Below are 22741 nucleotides of genomic sequence, written 5' to 3'. Positions count from 1 at the left end.
CATCATGAAGACCAAGGAACACAACAGGCAGGTCCGTGATACTGTTGTGGAGAAATTTAAAGCTGGATTTGGATACAAAATGATTTCCAAAACTTTAAACATCCCAAGGAGCACTGTGCAAGCGATCATATTGAAATGGAAGGAGTATCATACCACTGCAAATCTACCAAAACCCGGCCGTCCCTCTAAACTTTCATCTCAAGCAAGGAGAAGACTGATCAGAAATGCAGCCAAGAGGCCCATCATCACTCTGGATGAACTGCAGAGATCTACAGCAGAGGTAGGACAGTCTGTCCACAGGATAACAATCAGTCGTACACTGCACAAATCTGGTCTTTATGGAAGAGTGGCAAGAAAGCCATTTCTCAAAGATATCCATAAAAAGTGTTGTTTAAAGTTTGCAACAAGCCACCTGGGAGACACACCAAACATGTGGAAGAAGGTGCTCTGGTCAGATGAAACCAAAATCGAACTTTTTGGCAACAATTCCAAATTATATGTTTAGCGTAAAGGCAACACAGCTCATCACCCTGAACACACCATCCCCACTGTCAAACATGGTGGTGGCAGCATCATGGTTTGGGCCTGCTTTTCTTCAGCCGGGACAGGGAAGATGGTTAAAATTGATGGGAAGATGGATGGAGCCAAATACAGGACCATTCTTGAAGAAAACCTGTTGGAGTCTCAAAAGACCTGAGACTGGGACGGAGATTTGTCTTCCAACAAGACAATGATCCCAAACATAAAACAAAATCTACAGTGGAATGGTTCACAAATAAACATATCCAGGTGTTAGAATGGCCAAGTCAAAGTCCAGATCTGAATCCAATAGAGAATCTGTGGAAAGAGCTGAAAACTGCTGTTCACAAACAATCTCCATCAAACCTCACTGAGCTCGAGCTGTTTGCCAAGGAAGAATGGGCAAGAATTTCAGTCTCTCACTGTACAAAACTGATAGAGACATACCCCAAGCGACTTGCAGCTGTAATCGCAGCAAAAGGTGGCGCAACAAAGTATTAAGTTAAAGGGGCTGAATAATATTGCACGCCACACTTTTCCGTTTTTGATTTTCCACAAAAATTTAAAATAACCAATAAATTTCGTTCAACTTCACAATTGTGTTCCACTTGTTGTTGATTCTTCACCAAAGATTTACTTTTGGTATCTTTATGTTTGAAGCATGATATGTGGGAAAAGGTTGAAAAGTTCCAGGGGGCCGAATACTTTCGCAAGGCACTGTATATATTAATATATTTTAGCTTCACACATTTTGGAATTAATAACTGCAATCAATTGCATCTTATAACCAGCAACAAGCTTCTTACAACTCTCAACTGGAATTTTGGACCACTCTTCTTTTGCAAACTAATTCAGGTCTCTCATATTTGAAGGTGCCTTCTCTTAACAGCAATTTTAAGATCTCTCCATAGTGTTCAATGTGATATACATTCGGAATCATTGCTGGACTCTTTAGAACTCTCCAAAGCTTGGTTTCCATCCATTTCTGGGAGCTTCTTGAGGTTATTATCCTGCTGGAAACCCATAACCTAGGACCCAAACCCAACCTTCTGACACTGGGCACTACATTGTGATTTAAAATCCTTTGGTAATCTTCACATTTCTAGGTGCCTTGCACACAGTCAAGACTCCCAGTGCGAGAGGCAGCACGACACCCCCAAAAGATCTGTGAATCTCCACCATATTTGACTGTAGATACTGTGTTCTTTCTTTGTAGGCCTCATTCGATTTTCGGCAAACAGTAAAATTATGTGCTTTGCCAAAAAGCTCTCTTGGTCTCATCTGTCCACATGAAGCTTTCCCAGGAGGGTTACACATACATTTTTATAAACTGTAGTCTAGCTTTTATGTGTCAGCATTGGGGTCCTTCGGTCTTTTGCCATAGTCTTTTATTTCTTTCAAATGTCGACTGATAGTTTGAGTTGACACTGATGCACCTTGAGCCTGCAAGACAGCTGGAAGTTCTTTGGAACTTGATTTGGGCTGCCTATCCACCATCATGACTATCCTTGGTTGCAACCTTTCATCAATTTAATTTTTTACATTCACATCCAGGGAGATTAGCTATAGTGCCATGAGTTGTAAACTTCATTATGTTGCGCACCATGAACAAAGGAACATCGAGATCTCTGGAGATGGACTTGAGATTACTCTTGATATTGTTCATCAATTTTGTCTCTCACGTCCTCAGACAGTTCTCTTTTTCTCGTTCTGTTCTCCGTGCTTAGTGTGGCACACACACAATGCAAAGATTGAGTCAACTTCTCCCCTTTTTATCTGCTTTCAGGTGGGATTTTCATATTGCCCACACCTATTACTTACCACATGTGAGTTTGAATGAGTATCACATACTTGAAACAAAGTTGTTCATCCACAATTTTGAAAATGTGCCAACAATATTGCAAAGCCCATTTTTGGGGTGGTGCATGAAGTGATGTTTGATACACACAAAGAAAATGAAGATGTGTGTAACAAAACATGGATAATTGCAATAATATTTTGGGAGCAATACTTCATTTTCTGGAACAATTTCAAGGGTGCCAACATTTTTGGCCATGACACTAAAGTGTGAGTATATTCTACATTGATCCCCAATAGCTTGATAACAAATGCAGTTCTGTAAAGTGCAAGGATTGATTGAGACTGATCTTGGACTGCAGGCATTAAAATCATCATAACAATCAGATCAAGAGCAGAAAGGGGGCCAAGCAATATATATATATACATATGTATATATTTTTTTTTTATTTTGTAAGAACAATCTAAAACTTTAAAGGGACTCTGTTAAGACTTTTTACCCTATTACGCACATTCACTTCTTTATTGAGGAAAATAACTGTCACAGTGTGACCGTTGGATATCAAATGTGCTCCTATATTGTCCCTCAGTCTAGGAGTTCCTAATTATCTCTGTCCCAGGATTTCCCCGGATGGTTGGGATGCCTGGGTCTCATTCCTCACTATGCTCCTGAGTAGCACTTGTCAATTAAGTGTATAGGGAGAGCATAAACAAGACAGACAGGGCAAAACAGATGCGCAGTCACACAACACTTATCACAGGGAAAAACACTAAGGTATAAAAGTGTAAAGCCTGTGAGGCGACAAAGCAACAAGATACACGAAGGGAAAAGGAAAGGTCTCACCAAAGAATCCTCGCAACATCTTTGGATAACCACCATTTATTCAGAAAGTGTCCCCCTCTCCAGACCAGGATAGACTAACTATGTCTGGCATTACCTGCATAGTAAAGCCAGTATGTATAGGAAGGAGAGCAGACATGACTGGTTGTACCACAGCATTTGACTAAAGGGATTAAGAAGCTTAGCTCAGCAAAGATTTAACTCTTGCTATCCTGCATAGGAGCTCTAAGAGTCGACACCCGAGTAGCCATGCGTTGATCTCAGCGATCAATGGAGTTAGAAGGAAGAGTGCAAGAATCCGTGGATTGCACAGATCCTGATGCCACTGTAAAACCACGGCCGAGTGGTCGACCAGTCAGCACAATCCATACTCACTGTGCTGTCTGCTGCTTCTTTCCTGCTGTGTTCCCCGCTCTTCCATTCACTTAAAGGACCGGAGGCAGAGTCCAAAGCAACTTTAAACATAACGGTTTTATTCTCTTCAGGACACAGCACATCCATAACATTTTCAGCACACTTGTCACAGTGCCAGCAATGCATTATTCTTCATCTTTCCCTGATGTCTTCTACTACACAGGAATAGGCCACAAAGATATAATGGGAATGAGGAGCCTGGTGAAAATGGCACTCAACCTATCTCCTGGAACCGACTTCATCCCAGACACGGAAATAATCATTTACTAGGTCGTCCACCCCCTTTTGGCTATCCTGCCCCCGCACTCACTGGTGGCCCACTCTTCTACTTCAGCACCCAAACTTCGTCAGTAACTTCATCAGTGACTTCTTCTCTGGCTCCTTCACTGCACTGCTCCGGAAACCATGCAATGTGCACTTTGCTTCTTCCTGAGTACTTCCACTCCTTTCTATGGATGGCTGGGTTTCTCTACTTGGGAACATTGTGTGATAGCCAAGCAGCTCAGGCCCCAGGGCCACCTGACCACCCCAGGGTTCTAGCCCCTTCTGACTATAACCAGAAAATCTCTCTACCTTATTCCCCAGCTACCACTCCTACAATTAACCTCTAAAGTGTCCTACAACTATGCTTTCCTATGCAGTGTACTCAGTGCCCCCATCTAGTGGCCTTTTCCCTAACTGCACTGTCCCTAACCTACATATAGCAATATGGCAATAAACACATATATACAGCTTACACATAATGCCTAGATACGTGAATACGACACATTCAAATATGGCAATTATGTGCAAGTAAACAGAAGTATCAACATTTAAAGGGCTAGACCCTTGACCCTCTTACATCACCATGACAGTTGGTGATATTTGCAAAAACCTCCTTCTGACAATCTCTGAACGTGTCACTTTACCAATTTTGTATTCCTGCATTATCTAAAATGAAAAAGTTTAACTGTGTGCCACGTTTACCTTATTTTTAGATATTGCAGGGGTTGGTATAGTGAGAAGTTTAGAATCATATCCCCATGCACTATGAAGCAATGGTGATTTAGTGGAGTAAAGATTCAGGCAGGTTTCCTTTTAGCCAATCTCTAAATGATTAAATGACTGTAAGTCTCATCAACCTATAATTGCCCTAATACTTCATCAATCTTTGGTACAGTGCATTTATTAGAGCAGGTGACAGGGGTATATAGATTTTTAAATATGTCATATTTATAATTAAATGGTTTCCTGTTATTTCAACAAACTTTGCATTAATCAATTATACAGATGAATATAACAAATTTTTACAGTATGTCTTATCAGAGAAATTTGACTCTTTCTCCACTTATAAGTTACTTTTTCATCTGCCCTCTACGTTCTGAATCCACCATCCAATCTGAAAAACAACTGCTCAAATCCATCTTGCTGAAACCAAGATGGAGTAACATCATAGTAAGCTGTTAGGTTAGAGCAGGGGTCCCCAACCGCCCGTCCACGGCCCAGCACCGGGCCGCTGCAGTGCCCTTGCTGGTCCGCGGACACAAGGGGAGCCAGGGGCGGTCAGTGGCGTAGTGGGGGCTGGGGCAGTGCGCAGCAATTCTTAAACTGCCCTCATGTGTAGCGGCGGCCAGGGAGCGATCCAAGCAGCTCCGCTGCCTGCAAGAGGGAATAGGATGAGCGGAGCTGCAAGGACCCATCCAGTTTCCTGCCCGCCGCCCGCGCTTCCTGTCTCTGACTGACAGAGAGGAGCGCGCCGCTGCTGTGTCAGAGCGAGGAAGCGCGGGCGATGCTGCGGACAGGTGAGAGGAGAGAGGTGGTGTGTGTATGTATGTCTGTCTGTGTGTGTACATGTATGTCTGTGTGTGTGTGTTTGTGTAGGTGGAGCCTGGCCCTGGAGGAGATGGGGACATGAGGAGAAGACCGTGATGGGGAGAGAAGGCCATGATGCCTGGGGTGATGGGAGAAGGCCATGAGGGGGTAATGGGAGAAGGCCATGATGGGGGTGATGGAGAGAAGGCATTGATGGGAGTGATGGAGAGACGTCAGTGATGGGGTGAAGGCAATGATGGGGAGAAGGGAGTGATGGGGTGAAGGCAATGATGGAGAGACGGCAATGATGGGGTGAAGGCAATGATGGAGAGACGGCAGTGATGGGGAGAAGGGAGTGATGGGGTGATGGAGCAGGCAAGGATGGGGGTGATGGAGCACTCATTCAAAACCTATGGTGAGTTGAGTCACATTATAAATGTTATTTAATTATAAGTATGCACTGCTACACTACAACCGCGTCCATAGCCCCGCCCCCTTATGACCAAAGCCCCGCCCCTGCCACACCTCCATCCCCGCCCTGCCGGGCCATGGAAGAATGGTCTTGCTTGAAACCGGTCCCTGGTGCAAAAAAGGTTGGGGACCACTGGGTTAGAGCACATGTATTTCACTTCAGTGCTGGATTTACAGCCACACTGCTCAGTGCTGCAGCATAAGTCCCTTCACACTTCTGCTATTTATTGACCGTGCTGCTGTCTGTGATCTGTGAAAATAAAAACAGAAATCCATCTATCAATGTCTGTTGAGTATGGGAGATATCATAGCAGCCAGTCTAGGTCAGAGACAACTGAACATAAGAGATAGAACCTGCACTGGTGAAAGATACGCAATCTAATGTAATGAACAGAAATGTTCATGTAATGAACAGAAATACTGTTACTTCTCATGTACAAACATATGAAACTAGTTCTAAAAAGTTACCTCAAATGACCAGTACACATTAAAGGGAGTATGTCAACTGGTTTTATTATTTAATATGAGAGCAGTACGATGTAGGGGCAGAACACCTGATTCCAGCGATGTGTCACTTACTTGGTTGCCTTGTGTAGTTTTGATCACTATTTTCTCTGCTGCGGATTTAGCAGTGCTCTGAATGCTGAGATCTGTATAACCCTGCCCACACCACTGATTGGAAGCTTTCTGTGTATACTGTACTGTATATATAGGCAGAAAGTCAGTGGTTGGGGCCGGGTTACACTTAGCAGCTGACTAGGAGGCATGGGAAACCTAGTCCTGTAGTGATAATCTTCTAATAAAACACTGATTTTATTGAAACAGCAAAACACAGCCCAGTAAGTGACACATCACTGGAATCAGGCTCTCAACCTCTACATTGTGCTGCTCTCGGATAAAGTACCAAAAACCTGCTAACCTATTCACTTTCAAGATAGCATTTGTTTTTAAGTGAAGGGATGCAAAGTGTAAAACCTAGATGACATATGCTTTATTGTAAGACTATATGCTTATGGTGTAACTTCTCATTGGTCCTAAATGCTGCATGCTGATCTGTGAGACAGACCATTCTGCCAGCTAATGTACAGGCCATGCACATAGTCCTCTGCTCATCACACTTCTATTGTCTTATTTATTATAGCTCGTATCCCAGTTTTACATGGATGGACATAACATTGGTGCAACTTCACAGGGGCCCAGGTAGTAAGAGGGCCACTTCCACCTACAAAGCTACAAACAGCTTCTGTCACAGGCCGATAAAGGAGTGCAATGGTGATTGGACTGTAACTGTCCCACGTACAGTTCTTGCTCAGGGGCCGCTTCTGCCTGTGACCGTCCCTGCAGTATTATAGCAGTATTGCGAAATCATGGTTCACATTGTAGTTAGTGATGAGCGAGCGTGCTCGAATATCGTGTTATGTGACCATGCTCGAGTGTTATCTGAGTGTCTTGGGCGTGCTCGATTAATATGTTCGAGTCCCCGCGGCTGCATGTCTCACGGCTGTTAGACAGCGGCACCACATGCAGGGTTTACCTGTTTGTTAGACAATCCTCACCTGTGTTGCAGCTGTCTAGCAGCCATGAGTCATACAGCTGCAGGGACTAGAACACATTATTCGAGCATGCTGAAGACCCTCGGATAACACTCGAGCATGCTCTGATAACACCTTATCCGAGAACGTTCGCTCATCACTAACTGTAGTGGAAATTTAGAAATTTCAGGAAAGAAACAACTCAAAAACGATGTCATACGTGTTGTTCCTCACTTAAATATTATTTCTATGATATATTACATTTTTAATATCGCTGTGAGATAATTTTGTAAACCGGTCTGACAAAGCATCGTCTTCTGACAAACAGTTCTGTAAAGCATTTGCCGTTTTTAAAGTATCAGACATCTACGGCTTTTAGTGTTTAACTTGGTGCAAAATTCTTTTTGCTAAATAGATATGGAAGTGAAACAGATTAATAAGCGCAAGTCTGGCCAGGCCTTCGAGCTGATACTAAAGCCTCCATCTCCTGTTTCCGAGGCTCCACGAACATTGGCCTCTCCAAAGAAAAAGGATCTGTCTCTAGAAGAAATACAGGCAAAACTGGAAGCTGCGGAAGAGAGAAGAAAGGTGAGTCTGGAAATGTAAATGGGCTTTAAAACGCTGAATGTACAATTGGGGAAACAGATCTGCCTACACTACAAACAGTCCTTGTGCATGGTTGGTATTAGATTGTATAGGACCCCATTGCAAAGTCAGGAATGGCCCCAACATCATAAAAAGTGAAATGAAATGAACAATTATTTATTGCATATGGAGGGCTCAAGTCCTGACAGATAATGTTGGGGAAGAGAATGAATGAGCATGATGACTTTCATCACCCAATTCTTTTGTACACCTAGAACAGTGTTCCCCAACGCTAGTCCTCAAGAGCCACCAATGGTTCATGTTTTCAGGATTCCCTTAGTATGGCCCAGGTGATAATTGCAGTACCTGCACAGTCAATAATTCCATCACCTGGGCAATACTAATGAAATCCTGAAAACATGACCTGTTAGCGGCTCTTGAGGACTGGAGTTGGGGAACACTGACCTAGAAGATAAGCCTCCATCAGAGATGCCCAGCATTAGCCTGCTTCGCTCTCCCCTTTGAAAACACAAGCATGCTTGGCTAAACTGAGCATGCATTTTTATGTAGGGAACAGGGACAATTGCCGTTATTAAAAAAAGGCAGCCATGATTTTCTAACCCTAGACAGCCCTTTTTAACTGCCTTTTATTCAGCCATTGACTGGGTTAAGCCTAGAGATGAGCGAATTTGTTTGGATTCGGTTCCAAACACAATCGGAATCAAATTTTGTTTTTGCAGTATTCATCTAACACAGCCGAACGTCATTAGAGTCAATGGGAGCAGAAGTTACCGAATATGTTCGGAACTGATCATAAGACAAACATTTGGCATGAATATTGTTCGAATATGGCGAAATATGTCAAAATCAGATTCGGAGACTAAATCCGAACAAATTGGCTCATCTCCAGTTAAGCCACAAGAAATATTTGCCTGCACTATGTTTAGATGTTAATGATATAGCGGTATAGACGATCCAAAATAATGCATGAGGATGGTGTCTGGATTAATGGAATTTTACTGTTGAGTTCACAAACAAAATCTTTTAAGTGAGAATTATAGAATGTTTTGTAAAGAGACAACACTGAAAAATATCATTATTTTTGATGGCCACATATATGGCGGAAGGGTCTTGTTTATTCTGTGCCAAATCCTACTTTGTTCTACAGACTCAGGAAGCCCAAATCCTGATGCAATTGGCAGAGAAACGAGAGCATGAAAGGGAAGTACTCCAAAAGGCTCTGGAGGAAAACAATAACTTCAGCCGAATGGCAGAGGAAAAGCTGATATTTAAAATGGAACAGATTAAAGAAAACCGTGAAGCATATTTAGCTTCCCTTTTGGAGCGCCTTCAGGAGAAGGTAAGCTACACATGGTTGTAAAGCTTGTTGAAGGAAGGTATACTAGGAAAGCAGAGGTGTAGCTTGAAGTTCCTGGACCCTTTTGCTAAAACAGTAAAACTTACTCATCTACTATATACTTTTGAAAGAGGAACTAAACATTGTAGCCATTGTTCAGTAGTTTTGATCGGTGGAAGTTCGGTTAGTGAAACACTCAAAGGATCAGTTAGACACTCAGCTAATCATGGGAGTGCAAAGGCTCCCATACATATTAAATTAAACTCTGCTAAATCTGCTGATTTCTTATGGATTGGCCGACCATCTGATGTGTATGGAGGCCTTCAAATTTTTTCCACTCAGATTATTCTAGGAGAGAGAAGGATCGGGCATTGAAATTCCAAATGCCCAATCCTTCTCTCTCCTAGTTTTAGGGGAGATAAGTCACTCCATTTGTGCCAGTACTCATGTGTATGATGCTGTCGGGAGAGAGCTGAGTGCTGAACAAGCATTCAGCAGAGAGCTCTCCTACGTGTCTTACCCATGGATTCATAGACTTTCTGCTCATGGTCACGAATAAGCTGAGCGCATGTTCCTCTTCCTTTAAACACTTGTTGTGGGCTCGGGACCCCGATGCTTGCCAATTAAAACTACTAAACAGTGGCTAAAAAATTAAATCATAAACGAATTAAATCAGTATTTTGAGAAAATTGATCCCACCTCCTCGTTTGAGCTTGATGACCAAGTCCCATTTTTCAAATCTGACCAGTGTCATCTTATGTGGTAATAACTCTGGAATACTTCTATATATCCAGGTAATTCTGAGACTGTTTGTTCGTGAGACATTGTACTTTATGTCAGCAGTAAATTTAGGCTGTTAAGTTTTTAGGTTTTTTTGCGAAAATATCTGAAATTTGTTGACTATTTCAAAAGATTAGTGATTTTCAAACTTTAAATGCTTATGTCTTTAACCCCTTTCCGACATATGGCGTAACAGTATGCTGATGTAGGACTCCCTCCCTTTGATGTGTTCTCCTGCGTTGAGCCAACATGTTTGATCAAATACAGAATTACTAAGAACTCTGTATGATTTAAATGCACTTATTTTTACTTATTTAATTATAGCAGGGTTTTGTTCATTTTGTCTTTTGTAGGTTTTGTATGCTTTTTGGCCATGCATTTATATGCTGCATGTGTACCAACTCAAACCAAGCTCAATTTTTGTGTTTTTTCTTTGTATTTTTGCATTCTGTGCAAGCTGGGGTGTGGCCTCCCTCTCCTGAGCTGGAAATTGTATTTAAAGGCTTCCCCTGACTGGTGTCCAGTGGTTGGGACCCGGTCCTTGTCTGCCCTTATTCACACAGACGTCAACTTTGACACATGATAAGGTTATAAATACTAGACAGTGTAGGACCGCCCCGATCACAGTGTCACCTTGTCGATGGTGGGACGGCTTTTATGCTATGTTTGATCAAATACAGTATTTCTAAGAACTCTGTATGATTTAAATGCACTTTTGCTTTTTACTTATTTAATTATAGCAAGGTTTTTTTCATTTTGTCTTTTGTAGGTTTTTTATGTTATCCGGCACGTCAGCTTTTCATCGCCTGCATGTAGCAGAGCCGATCGGATTATGGCGGCTTCTAGTTTCCCATGGAGACTATTGAAGCATGCTAAGAGTAAAAAAAAATGTGTTCTAAAAATATTAAAAAAATTAAAAATGGGAAAGTTCAAATTACCTTCCATTCGCCCCATTCAAAATAAAACAATAAAAAATAAATCAAACATACACATATTTGGTATCGCCGCATTCAGAATCGCCAGATCGCTCAGTATAAAAAAAAGACGTAAACGGCATAACAAGAGAAAAAGTAAAAACGCCAGAATTATGTTTTTTTGGTCGCCGCAACATTGCATTAAAATGCAGTAACAGGTGATCAAAAGATCGTATCTACACTAAAATGGTATCATTAAAAATGTTTACTCGGCACGTAAAAAATAAGCACTCACCCACCCCAAGATCACAAAAAATGGAGACGCTACAGGTATCGGAAAAAGGTTCAATTTTTTTTTTCTTTAACAAACTTTGGAATTTTTTTCATCACTTAGATAAAAAAGAACCTAGACATGTTTGGTGTCTATGCACTCGTAATGACCTCGAGAATCATAATAGCAGGTCAGTGTTAGCATTTAGTGAACATGGAAAAAAACAACTGTGGGATTACACTTTTTTGTAATTTCACCGCACTTGGAATTATTTTCCCATTTTCCAGTACACGATAAAACCAATGGTGTCGTTCAAAAGTACAACTCGCGCCACAGAAAACAAGCCCTCACATGGCCGTATTGACAAAAAATGTTATGGCTCTGGGAAGAAGGGGAGCAAAAAACAAAAACGCGAAAATGAAAATACCTCCGGGGGGGTTAAGGTTTTAAGACCCTTTCACATGAGCGCATAAAAAAACACATTTGTGTGGGACATTTCGTTTTGAACATCCATGCGTTTTTTATCAGTATCCGTGTGTAAATTTTTTCAGTCCGTGTGTCATTTGTGGTGCATGTGCAGGATTTGTGTGGCATCCCTGTGCCATCCACGTGACACATACCGCAATACAAGGCATTCAATAAATTACTGATTTTTAAGTATTAAAGATGTGCAAAGATAATAGATACTAGATAGATAAAATATAGATAGTTACAGTGTATAGCTTGTCCAGCTGTTAAGCCAAATGAATAAATAATCAAATGAAGAAAATTGCATGGTGTTCCCCCCTATTTTTTTAAACCAGCAAAGGTAAAGCAGACATTTGAGAGCTGATATTATCAGGTTGGGAAGGTCCATGGATATTGAGCCCTTCCCAACCTAAAAATACCAGTCTGCAGCCGCCCCAGAGATGACATATAACTTTCCCTACTTTATTAAAAAATTTAAAAACCCACATAGGTCTTACATACTCCAGTGATTCCGACAAACAAAGGCTATGGAGCCTTATTCTGACGCTCCATGCCTATAACCATTTTTGGATCCCTCTGCTCTGTGCGAGAGGCGGCGATTCTGTTGAGTGATGACGTCAGTAAAATTACCACTCTTGAGACATTCCAGGTCAAGCTGCGCTCTGCGTGATTCGACGGGCGTACATGTCTCCAGTACCTGTGAAAACAGACGCCACATGTACTGGAAACACGGACGAGCCTAAACCAGATAGTCATACAACATAAAACAGTTAATAAACAACATTTCCCATATGTCTGTAGGGTTCGTGGGCCGAGCTGGGGGGTGGTCCCTCTCTTGCCACGCAGAGATGTAACAGAGACACGATGGAGGCAAATGTCGGGTACAACAGGTCCAAGTTTTATTCTCTTGCCGTCCACCTGACGGCCTCTGCAGTACACCGCACTTCAATTCACTTCACTTTACTTCACTTCACTTATCGGCCCTCCATTTCCAGGGCCGTTTCCCGCACACCGTACTTTACACCGGGGACGTACATATACGTACCGTCCCCTCTTCACTTGTTGACGCTCCTGTCAGATCCATCACTGTGGCCTCCTTAGGCCCGTAAACCAACAGTACTTTTACTGAACAGTCGTCTCTCTCTCAATACAGTAGGCTTTACCTCGGTGCCTCGTCTATACTGCGGTATTTTCCTGTCAGGACCACCCCCCTGACGTTCTCTCTCCTCAGTCCCCCTGGTTTGGTTTTCCTCAGAGTGCACAGACTGTCGTAGTCCTGTCACTTGAGCTCCCCCTGGGGACTGGAACTTTCTGGAACCCTCCCTCAGTATTTAAATCATTCCCGGTTCCCTGTAACTCTGCCCCCCATGACCAACGGTTTCCTAAGCCCTAAGCTGATGTCAAGTCCTTTGCTCACACTCCTCCCTGCCCTCTAATGGTCAATCCAAGGTACTGCATGTCCACTACACTTTCTCAGCTGTTTCCCCACTGTAGTAACTGACACCTATCTAAACTGTGCAAACCTTCCTTTCTCTATTCTGTCAAGTCTGTCCGTCCCTCAGGTCACCTTCCCTACATGTCTACTTTATGTCAGCATTATTTTTCAAATATGCCGTACTTTAATTTTGTTACAATATTAGAAGGGTTTAAAATTAAGCAGCAATTTTCCATTTTCTTCAAGGAAATATACAAATCCAATTTTTTACGAACTTATTCAGTCTTGAAGGGACTTTGAGAGGTCTATGTATCAGAATTTCCCCAGAAGTGATACCATTTTAAAGACTGCATCCCTAAAATTATTCAGAACTGCTGTTAGGAAATTCTTTAATCCTTCAGGTACTACACAGAAATGAAGGCAAAGTGTATTGAAAACATGAAAAATTACCTTTTTATTCAACTAAAATATTGCTTTAGCTGCAAAGTTTAAGGGGTAATAGGAGAAAATTGACCCTAAAATGTATTACACAATTTCTCCTGAACATGGCAATATCCCAGTTGTGATCAACAGAACTTTATAACATTTCTGTGTCATTATGAAAAAATGCATTCATTTTACTTTTGTTTTAACGCAAAAACTGCATTTTTAGTGTCAAGACATTTTTTTTGTGCTTCTTGTGTATTTTTTTAACATATCTTAACTTTTTTTTACTTTTTCACTTAGTCCCACTTGTGTACTGCAGTGCCTAAGACATGTCAGTTATTCAATGACACAGCCTGTGAGACCCTGCTTACAGCTGGGTCTAACAGGCCACCATAACCAGAGGTTATCAGATGATTTTGGGGTGCGATGGCAATTATTGACATCTAAGATGATGATCACGGTGGGACAATAGTGTTATAGTGGGAGTTTTAACTACATTTCAACTACTTAAATGCTGCTTTCACATTTCACAGCGGCATTTAAGGGTTAATCGACTCCAATCTGTTCCAAAACCAGTCAGGGTCAATGCCTGAGGTTGTCAGTTGTCATATACAGCAGTCACCTGCAGGATTTTTGCCAGTTGAGGGACGTTATACATTTATTCTCCAGTACCGTTGCTGATGAATAGGGCCCCTTAGCAGCAGTGAAAAGGCGTATCGGCAGTCATTAAGAGATTAAATGCCTGACCATCTAATGTTTATTCGGGGTCTTGGCACTTTCCCAATGATGGCTGCTTGTTGAAGTTCATTGACCAATCGTTTTGTTCTCCAGGGGGATAAGCCACAAACATCATTGAGAGTTCATGTGTATACTGGAGTCATAAAAAAGAGCTGTTTGCCCAAGAAACATTCGAACAAGTCATCAATAAATCTCTGTAAAAAAGGATCACAACCAACCTGATATCAGCTGGCCATACACATAAGATATCTTCTGCTAAGTGGACAGCTATCTCTCCCGATCCATCCATGCACATGAACTTTTGGGCAAGTGTTCATGTGCTTTCAACGTGGACAGCTTTCTCTCCCGACCCACCCATGCACATGAACTTTTGGGCAAGTGTTCATGTGCTTTCAACGTGGAGAGCAGACAAAATTGTCGACAGACATTCCTGGCAGTGGCTTATTTGCAATTTCAGTGACCCAAACTCTTGTTTTCAGTGGAAATGTCAGCCCTTCTGTTGGGGGGTGCTCCAACACACATCAGATAATTTGCCCATTTTACCAAAATTGTGGAGATTTGGATGACTTTAATGTAGTATATATGGCAGTCTGTAGGCTGCCTCTCTCCAAGGGGCCTTGACCAGCCGTGTGGGAATTTGCTATGTTATCTATATCTATAAGTCTCTCCATAAACGCTAAGGGTATGTGCACATGGAGTTTTTAGGATCTGCGGATTTTGAGGTAAAATCCACAGATAAATCCGCAGGACTAAAGTCCTGTGGTCTATCTGCGGATTAGCCTGCGGTTTTGCCCTGCGGTTTTACACCTCATTATGGATGAGGTGTGAAACCGCAGCGGTTCTGCACTAAAGAATTGACATGCTGCGGAATGTAAACCGCAGCAAAACCACGCGGAAAAATCAGCAGCATGTGCACTGCGTTTTTTTTTTACATAGGAAATAAAGGTACTGTACAACGCAGCAAAATCTGCTGCGGACCCGCAGAGCCAAAACCGCTGCGGATCCGCAGCAGAATCCGCAGCGTGTGCACATACTCTTATTATGTTATTTAGAGTTAGCTAACCTACTTGGGTCATGACTACCTAAAAGTTATTTTCAGAAGTTCCTACTTGTAAAGGAGTGTAAAAAGTTGCCTTTCATGACCAAACACGTAATAAAGGTTCTTTTGGGTTTTTTCACAGGAGAGGCATGCTGCTGAGGTCCGTAGGAACAAGGAACTCCAGGAAGAACTGTCAGGCTGAAAATATACCACCATTAGTCACTTAATTGCCTATATTTACGGATCATGCGATAACAATATGGAAAAATGTATGACATCACGAAATCAAAGCAAAACAAGAAAAATGACAAGAACTCATGATGAACAAAAAAAAAATCAAAGAAAAACTAAAAAAAAAATGTCTCTTTGCAGAATGATTTGCTTCATGTTAAAAAAAAAAAAATGTGGGTCTTATTTTGTAAATACTTACATTTTTGTTAAAAAATTACAAGTATTGCATTATGCAAGTTATTTCATAATCTTACATGTCCTGTAACAGGCTTTAGGTGTCGTCTGTTTCTTCTAAAAATGAATTTGCAGAATCTTTCCAAAATACCCATGTCTAACTTCATTCTTTGCCGACTTTCTTTTGGTGCACTACATACAATAATCACTAGGCCGGTGGTGGTGGTGAGGATCGCCATCATTCAGCCATATTGGATATTTTGAAAGCTTTCCACTTTGTTTATTCAGTCTTTATAACCCAAGTAGAATGATGTTATTACATGTCAGTGTCCAGAGAGATTCTTATTGTCAGAAAATGGAAATGCTCCCTCCTTGTGTGTCATGGTAAGACGTTTACAGTGATTTCCGGTGTAGGCTAAACTGCTATTCCATTAGTTTGATAGTTCATAACACCTGGGGAATAGATGTCACTGTTTTTTGGTGAATTACACTACATATAACAGGCACATAGAATCTGATAACAAACACTTGTAGCGATAGTGTAACACAATTTAGCAACCGATTTGCACGAAGACCTATAATGAGCAAATCTGGCCCTAGTTCCCCCAGCAATAGCTCCCTGTACTCTCTCTGTTATACCGCAATGGTCAACGTGGACTATTTTATACAACATAATTCTGTATTAACCCTGTAAGGTTATTATTTTTGTTGAATTTGGAGAACTTTCCCTTTGTTCAGCATTAGGAGAGGTTCCTTCATTAGCAAATTCTTGAATGCTATCAGCAAATCTACAGGGACCATTAGACAGGGTGCACGTGCCAAGTGTGGAGTTGCCTAACAGCCGCCAAGTGTCGAATATACTTGCGATTTTGAAATTGTTCCTGCCCCATGGAAGTTGCTGCCTGCATATTCTACTCTTCATTAGTGCTATTTCCTGTATGTTATTGTGAGCAAGCTGTGGTTAATAAAGAACTGGGGTTCTGAGAACTTATATATGGCTGTCTTCATTTACGGGAAAAAAAACTTTGGAAATATCTGTTTTAATGTATGCTCATACGGCTCATATAATAACAATGGTGGAACAACATTTCTGAGTACTCTGGGGCCGATTCATTGCAGATTTTAAAGGTTTTGAAAAGTTGCAAAAATTGTTCGCAACACAGCGTTGCGCAAGAATTTTGTAACTTTTGGCATTTTCACGCCAGTTTGGATCCGCTCAACCGAAATTGGCGGAACTAAAGGGGAGCCAGGACAGAGAGTGGTTACGCCCCCTCCCCCCCAGCCATTGAATTAATCAAGCCTGAATATACTTTCTACATCAAAAATGCAACACCATTATCTGACTGGAAAAAATGCTGTACTTACTAAATATAATCTTTATTATATGTGAATGTGAACCTATCAGATTGCTGGACTGCTCCTACCTACCAGCGGAGGATGACACCCTAAAACCTGCACACTGGCGCCTCTGCTCCTTGACGGCTTTCCCTTCTATCCCTGTTCAGGCACCATCTGGGTCCTATCTTTCCTTACTCTTTTAATGGTGATAGTGGTCTCTTTTATTATTATGTTCCCGTTAGGTTAAGACTTTAAATAAAGATTATATTTAGGAAATACAGCAATTTTTATGGTGAATTATTATATTTCTTGACATCTGTACAGAGAATAACTATTTATCTGTGACTCAATATCTGACTGGAGTAGCATTTCTGGTGAGCACAGGGAGGCACACACCACTCATTACAGGCATTGAATTAATTAAGTGTTGTGCACTCCTTAATGAATCCGGTGCTGTGTGCTCTTTCAAGGTTACCATAGCATTAGCTGTGTGTGCGTTTCACAGATAGATCCAGAAATATTTAGACTTGTGACACAGGTTTTGGTATTTTAGCTGTTTTACCAAAACATATTCAAGATACATTTATATAATCAATATGGGGCTTAAAGTGCAGACTCTAAGCTTTAATTTGATGGTATTCACATCCTAATTGGAGTAAGATTTTAAGAAGATTAAGCTATTTAATATGTAGTTGCCTCTTTTTAAAGGGACCAAAGACAATTGGATCTTAAAAGGTCTTCATGGGCTATTCCTAGATTAATCCATCATTGATTAAGCGAGTAAAAGGTCTGGAGCTGATTTCAGGTCTAGCATTTCCATTTGAGGGCTGTTGCTGTGAACCCACAACATGCTGTCAACGGAGCTCTCAATGGAGGAGAAACAGAAATTATAAGGCTGAAAAAAAAGATACTTTGAAAACAGAAGGAAAAATTGGGTACAAGAATAGACAGCTCACCAAACTTTGATAAGCTCATCTTCAGCTCACGGAGCCATCCCAGTCTCGGACGTGGAGATAAATGGCAGAAAAAAAGAGAGAATATCATCCAGTGGTAGCCAAAAATATAAAAAATATATAGTTTATTAATCACATTAAAAACTGTAGTAGCAGGTTGCCAAAAGGGATCAATAGACATACAGGTGCATCTCACAAAATTAGAATATCATCAAAAAGTTAATTTATTTCAGCTCTTCAATACAAAACGTGAAACTTATATATTAGATAGTCATTACACACAGAGTGATGTACTTCAAGTGATTATTTCTGTTAATGTTGATGATTATGGCTTACAGCCAATGAAAACCCAAAAGTCATTATCTCAGTAAATTAGAATACTTTATAACACCAGCTTGAAAAAAATGATTTTAAAATCCGATATGTTGGCTTACTGAAAAGTGTATTCAGTAAATGCACTCAATACTTGGTCGGGGCTCCTTTGGCATCAATTACTGCATCAATGCGGCGTGGCAGGGAGGCGACCAGCCTGTGGCACTGCTGATTTATTATGGAAGCCCAGGTTGCTTTGATAGCAGCCTTCAGCTTGTCTGCATTGTTGGATCTGGTGTCTCTTATCTTCTTCTTGACAATACCCCATAGATTCTCTATGGGGTTAAGGTCAGGCGAGTTTGCTGGCCAATCAAGCTCAGTGATACTGCTGTTTTGAAACCAGGTATTGGTACTTTTGGCAGTGTGGACAGGTGCCAAGTCCTGCTGGAGAATGAAATTTCCATCTCCAAGAAGCTTTTCAGCAGAGGGAAGCATGAAGTTCTCTAAAATTTCCTGGTAGATGGGTGCGTTGATTTTGGCCTTGATGAAACACAGTGGACCTACACCAGCAGATGACATGACCCTGCTCGTGAGAGCTTACAATCTACAATCAGTGATGGTTTGGGGAGCCATGTCATCTGCTGGTGTAAGTCCACTGTGTTTTATCAAGACCAAAGTCAGCGCAGCCATCTACCAAGAAATTTTACAGCACTTCATGCTTCCCTCAGCAGACAAGCTTTTTGGAGATGGAAATTTCAGCATGGAATCTTCATTAACAATTGGTAAGTATTTCTTAATAATATTAGTGATATCAGAAAATTGCGACCAAACTGGGTAATATGAGAATTTTATTACCCAGTTTAGTCCTAAATTTTCACTCATATAAAATGACTAGTAAATCTGCCTGGCTCTCTGTCAAGGGATTCTACAGAAGTGGTCATGTCCCATGTAAGGCATGTCTTTGTGCTGATAATAAAAAAAACACAATTTACCTCTTTGGTCACACAGGAACATTTTCCTTTCAAAAGTTTTATTAATTGTAATATTATTGGCATTATCTACCTTGTGGAGAGCACCAGTTGTATGGCATGTAACAAGGTGGCACAGGGTGATATTCATGGGCGAGTTCACTAAGCAACAGTCAGTAAGCACCCCAGCAATTTGAACATTAAAAGATAAAGTTCTCCGTGCTGCATATGCAGCAACACACTCATGGTTATTGTCAGAGGCCTCTTGGCTACTATTATGTTGGCTCCGCATGCATGAGCTCCGCAAATCACTTCAGATACGGGATCTTTTTCCAACAGTTGAGCTTTACTAAACAGCAGCATATTCTTCTCACAGGCTGCACAAGTTAAATACAGAGACATCTTCTTATCTTTCCCTGCATTCCGTGCAGACTCGACTCTTCCTGTCAACTCTGTCTATATCCTTGCAGCCTCTGTCTCACTCTTGGTCAATCTCTGACCCACTTCTGGACAATCTCTGTCCCACTCATGCTCCAGGCCCACCAGCTTCCTACCAGTCCCAGGTCCGGTTCCAATTGGGAAAGGTGCCAGGATCGCCGTCTCAGCTTATCTTGCCCCAGTCTTAGACCCCACATCCACTTGGGATATGCTTCTATTCTTGCTGGTGACCGACTGCACGACTCCCAGCCTGAGGCCCCTTCCTGCCATAGCAGCTCTATCCCCACAGCTGTCTGCTTCACTGCTCCTCACATCTCACCCTAAGCAGGGCTGCCCGGGCTCTGCTCCCTATACAGGAAGTGCTTTTCCTATATGCCTCTGCTCTGTGCTGCTCTGCTCTGTGACTCCTATCTGCTTAACCCCTATGCTGCCTGTATCTATCTAACACTTCTATCTATTCTATGCTCTATCTATACTGTGCCCCCTCTATTCTAAGGGTACTGTCACACTTAGTGATGCACCAGCGCTCACGACCAGCGATATGACGCGGTCAGGATCGCTGGTACATCGCTAAGTGGTCACTAGTGAGCTGCCACACAGGCAGATCTCACCAGCGACATCGCAGGGGTCAGGGGTCGCTACTTACCTGTCACACTAGGCGATCCTGACGTCCTCCCGACCGCGTCCACGCTCGTCGCTCGTCTCTCCACAGGAAGCCCAGCAGGAAGCGCCCGACGAGAAACGGTCCAGGACGTTCTCGTGCGATCAGCGATAAGCAGCGGGGGAGCGGTCGGAGGTAAGTATCACACACAGCGATATCACTAGCAATATCGCTATAACATCACAAAAACCAGTGACGTTATAGCGATATTGCTAGCGATATCGCTTAGTGTGACAGGCCCTTAATCCTTCTATGGTCCTGCACTACTTACTATTCAATCCCTAAGTTAAAGCACAATACATAAAATTACAGTATATGACAAATGCATTACAGTGCACACAATAGCAAAACATTAATAAAGTGTCAGGGTACTGAATGTGACAGAGGTGAACAGTGATTTAGGAGAGAGTGTTTTAGGGTCCTCGCCACCTCCTTACATGGTACATTATGTCAGATGCACAGTGGGATCACTCAAAAAGCACATTCTTCGCCACCTCTCAGATACAGTTAATTTTACACCTGTTTATATCTCTGCCATGTGTAGGCATTTTCAACAAGTTCATACGGGGAATATTAATTAGTTCGCTAAAATTTTCAGCTATTGAGAAGGCCTACAGACCCGCAAGGTGTGGAACCGTGAAACATTATGGATATTCAAACTACATACACACGGTCCCAATAGCTTAAATACTCATCAGGACTCAGCGTCGGACTGGAACACCTTGGGCCCACCAGAGAAAATCATTCTTGGGGCCCACTATGTAGTAACATAGAGATAAATACAAGACCACCAATTGTGCGGTAAAACGCGCTAATATCTGGGTATAATATAAGGTAGTACAAATCTTAATTATGTAGCAGGAGTTGGGGTAGCCTCCCTCATAAAATATAAAGCAGCCCCCTCAAATAGTATAATGCAGCCTCCTCATAGAGTATAATGCAGCCATCTCATAGAATATAATGCTGCCCACCTCATAGGGCATAATGCTGCCCCCTCAGGGTATAATGCTGCCCCCTCATAGGGTATAATGCTGCACCCCTCAGAGGGTATAATGCACCCCCTCATAGGGTATAATGCACCTCCTCATAGGGTATAACGCTGCCCCCTCATAGAGTATAACGCTGCCCCCTCATAGGGTATAATGCTGCTCCCTCATAGGGTATAATGTTGCCCCATCATAGAATATAATGTTGCCCCCCCATAGGGCATAATGCTGCCCCCCATAGGGTATAATGCTGCCCCCTCAAAGGGTATAATGAACCCCCTCATAGGGTATAATGCTGCCCCCTTCATAGGGTATAATTCACCCCCTCATAGAATATAATGCTGCCCTCCTCACAGGGTATAATGCACCCCCTCATAGGGTATAATGTGGCCCCCCTCATAGGGTATAATGCTGCCCCCCTCATAGGGTATAATGCTGCCCCCCCTCATAGGGTATAATGCTGCCTCCTCATAGGGTATAATGCTGCCCCCCTCATAGGGTATAATGCACCCCCCTCATAGAATATAATGCTGCCCTCCTCACAGGGTATAATGCACCCCCTCATAGGGTATAATGCACCCCCTCATAGGGTATAATGCTGCCTCCAGTCAGAGGGTATAATGCTCCCCCCCTCATAGGGTATAATGCTGCCCCCCCTCATAGGGTATAATGCTGCCCCCATCATAGGGTATAATGCACCCCCTCATAGAATATAATGCTTCCCTCCTCATAGGGTATAATGCACCCCCTCATAGGGTATAATGCTGCCCCCAGTCATAGGGTATCATGCTTCCCCCCCTCATAGGGTATAATGCTGCCCCCTCATAGGGTATAATGCTGCATCCTCATAGGGTATAATGCTGCCCCCACTCATAGGGTATAATGCCCCCCCTCATAGGGTATAATGCTTCCCCCCCTCATAGGGTATAATGCTGCCCCCCTCAAAATGTATAATGCTTCCACCCCTCATAGGGTATAATGCTGCCCCCCTCATAGGGTATAATGCTGCCTCCTCATAGGGTATAATGTTGCCCCCACTCATAGGGTATAATGCCCCCCTCATAGGGTATAATGCTGCCCCCCCCATAGGGTATAATGCTGCCCCCCTCATAGGGTATAATGCTGCCTCCTCATATGGTATAATGCTGCCCCCACTCATAGGGTATAATGCCCCCCCTCATAGGGTATAATGCTGCCCCCCCTCATAGGGTATAATGCTGCCCCCCTCAAAATGTATAATGCTTCCCCCCCTCATAGGGTATAATGCTGCCCCCCTCATAGGGTGTAATGCTTTTACATAGA

The 22741-nt window shown here is 42.4% G+C and overlaps 1 protein-coding gene across 1 annotated transcript in view; it reads left to right on the top strand.

Moving 5' to 3' along the window:
• The window catches only part of STMN2 (stathmin 2), a 58891-nt gene extending 42117 nt beyond the window's left edge, over nt 1-16774 (top strand). Inside the window, exons 3-5 of the mRNA XM_073550613.1 lie at nt 7781-7953; nt 9119-9310; nt 15521-16774. Of these exons, the coding sequence (XP_073406714.1) occupies nt 7781-7953; nt 9119-9310; nt 15521-15580 (425 nt within the window). The 3' untranslated portion in view covers nt 15581-16774. The remainder of the gene's footprint in view (nt 1-7780; nt 7954-9118; nt 9311-15520) is intronic.
• The last annotated feature ends 5967 nt before the right edge of the window (nt 16775-22741 follow it).

Source organism: Dendrobates tinctorius, unplaced genomic scaffold (assembly GCF_039654945.1).
Source record: "Dendrobates tinctorius isolate UK_male_01 unplaced genomic scaffold, ASM3965494v1 ptg000165l, whole genome shotgun sequence".
Lineage (NCBI taxonomy): Eukaryota > Metazoa > Chordata > Amphibia > Anura > Dendrobatidae > Dendrobates > Dendrobates tinctorius.
Note: the sequence above shows the minus strand (reverse complement) of the source record. Positions and strands in the feature narration are given on the sequence as shown.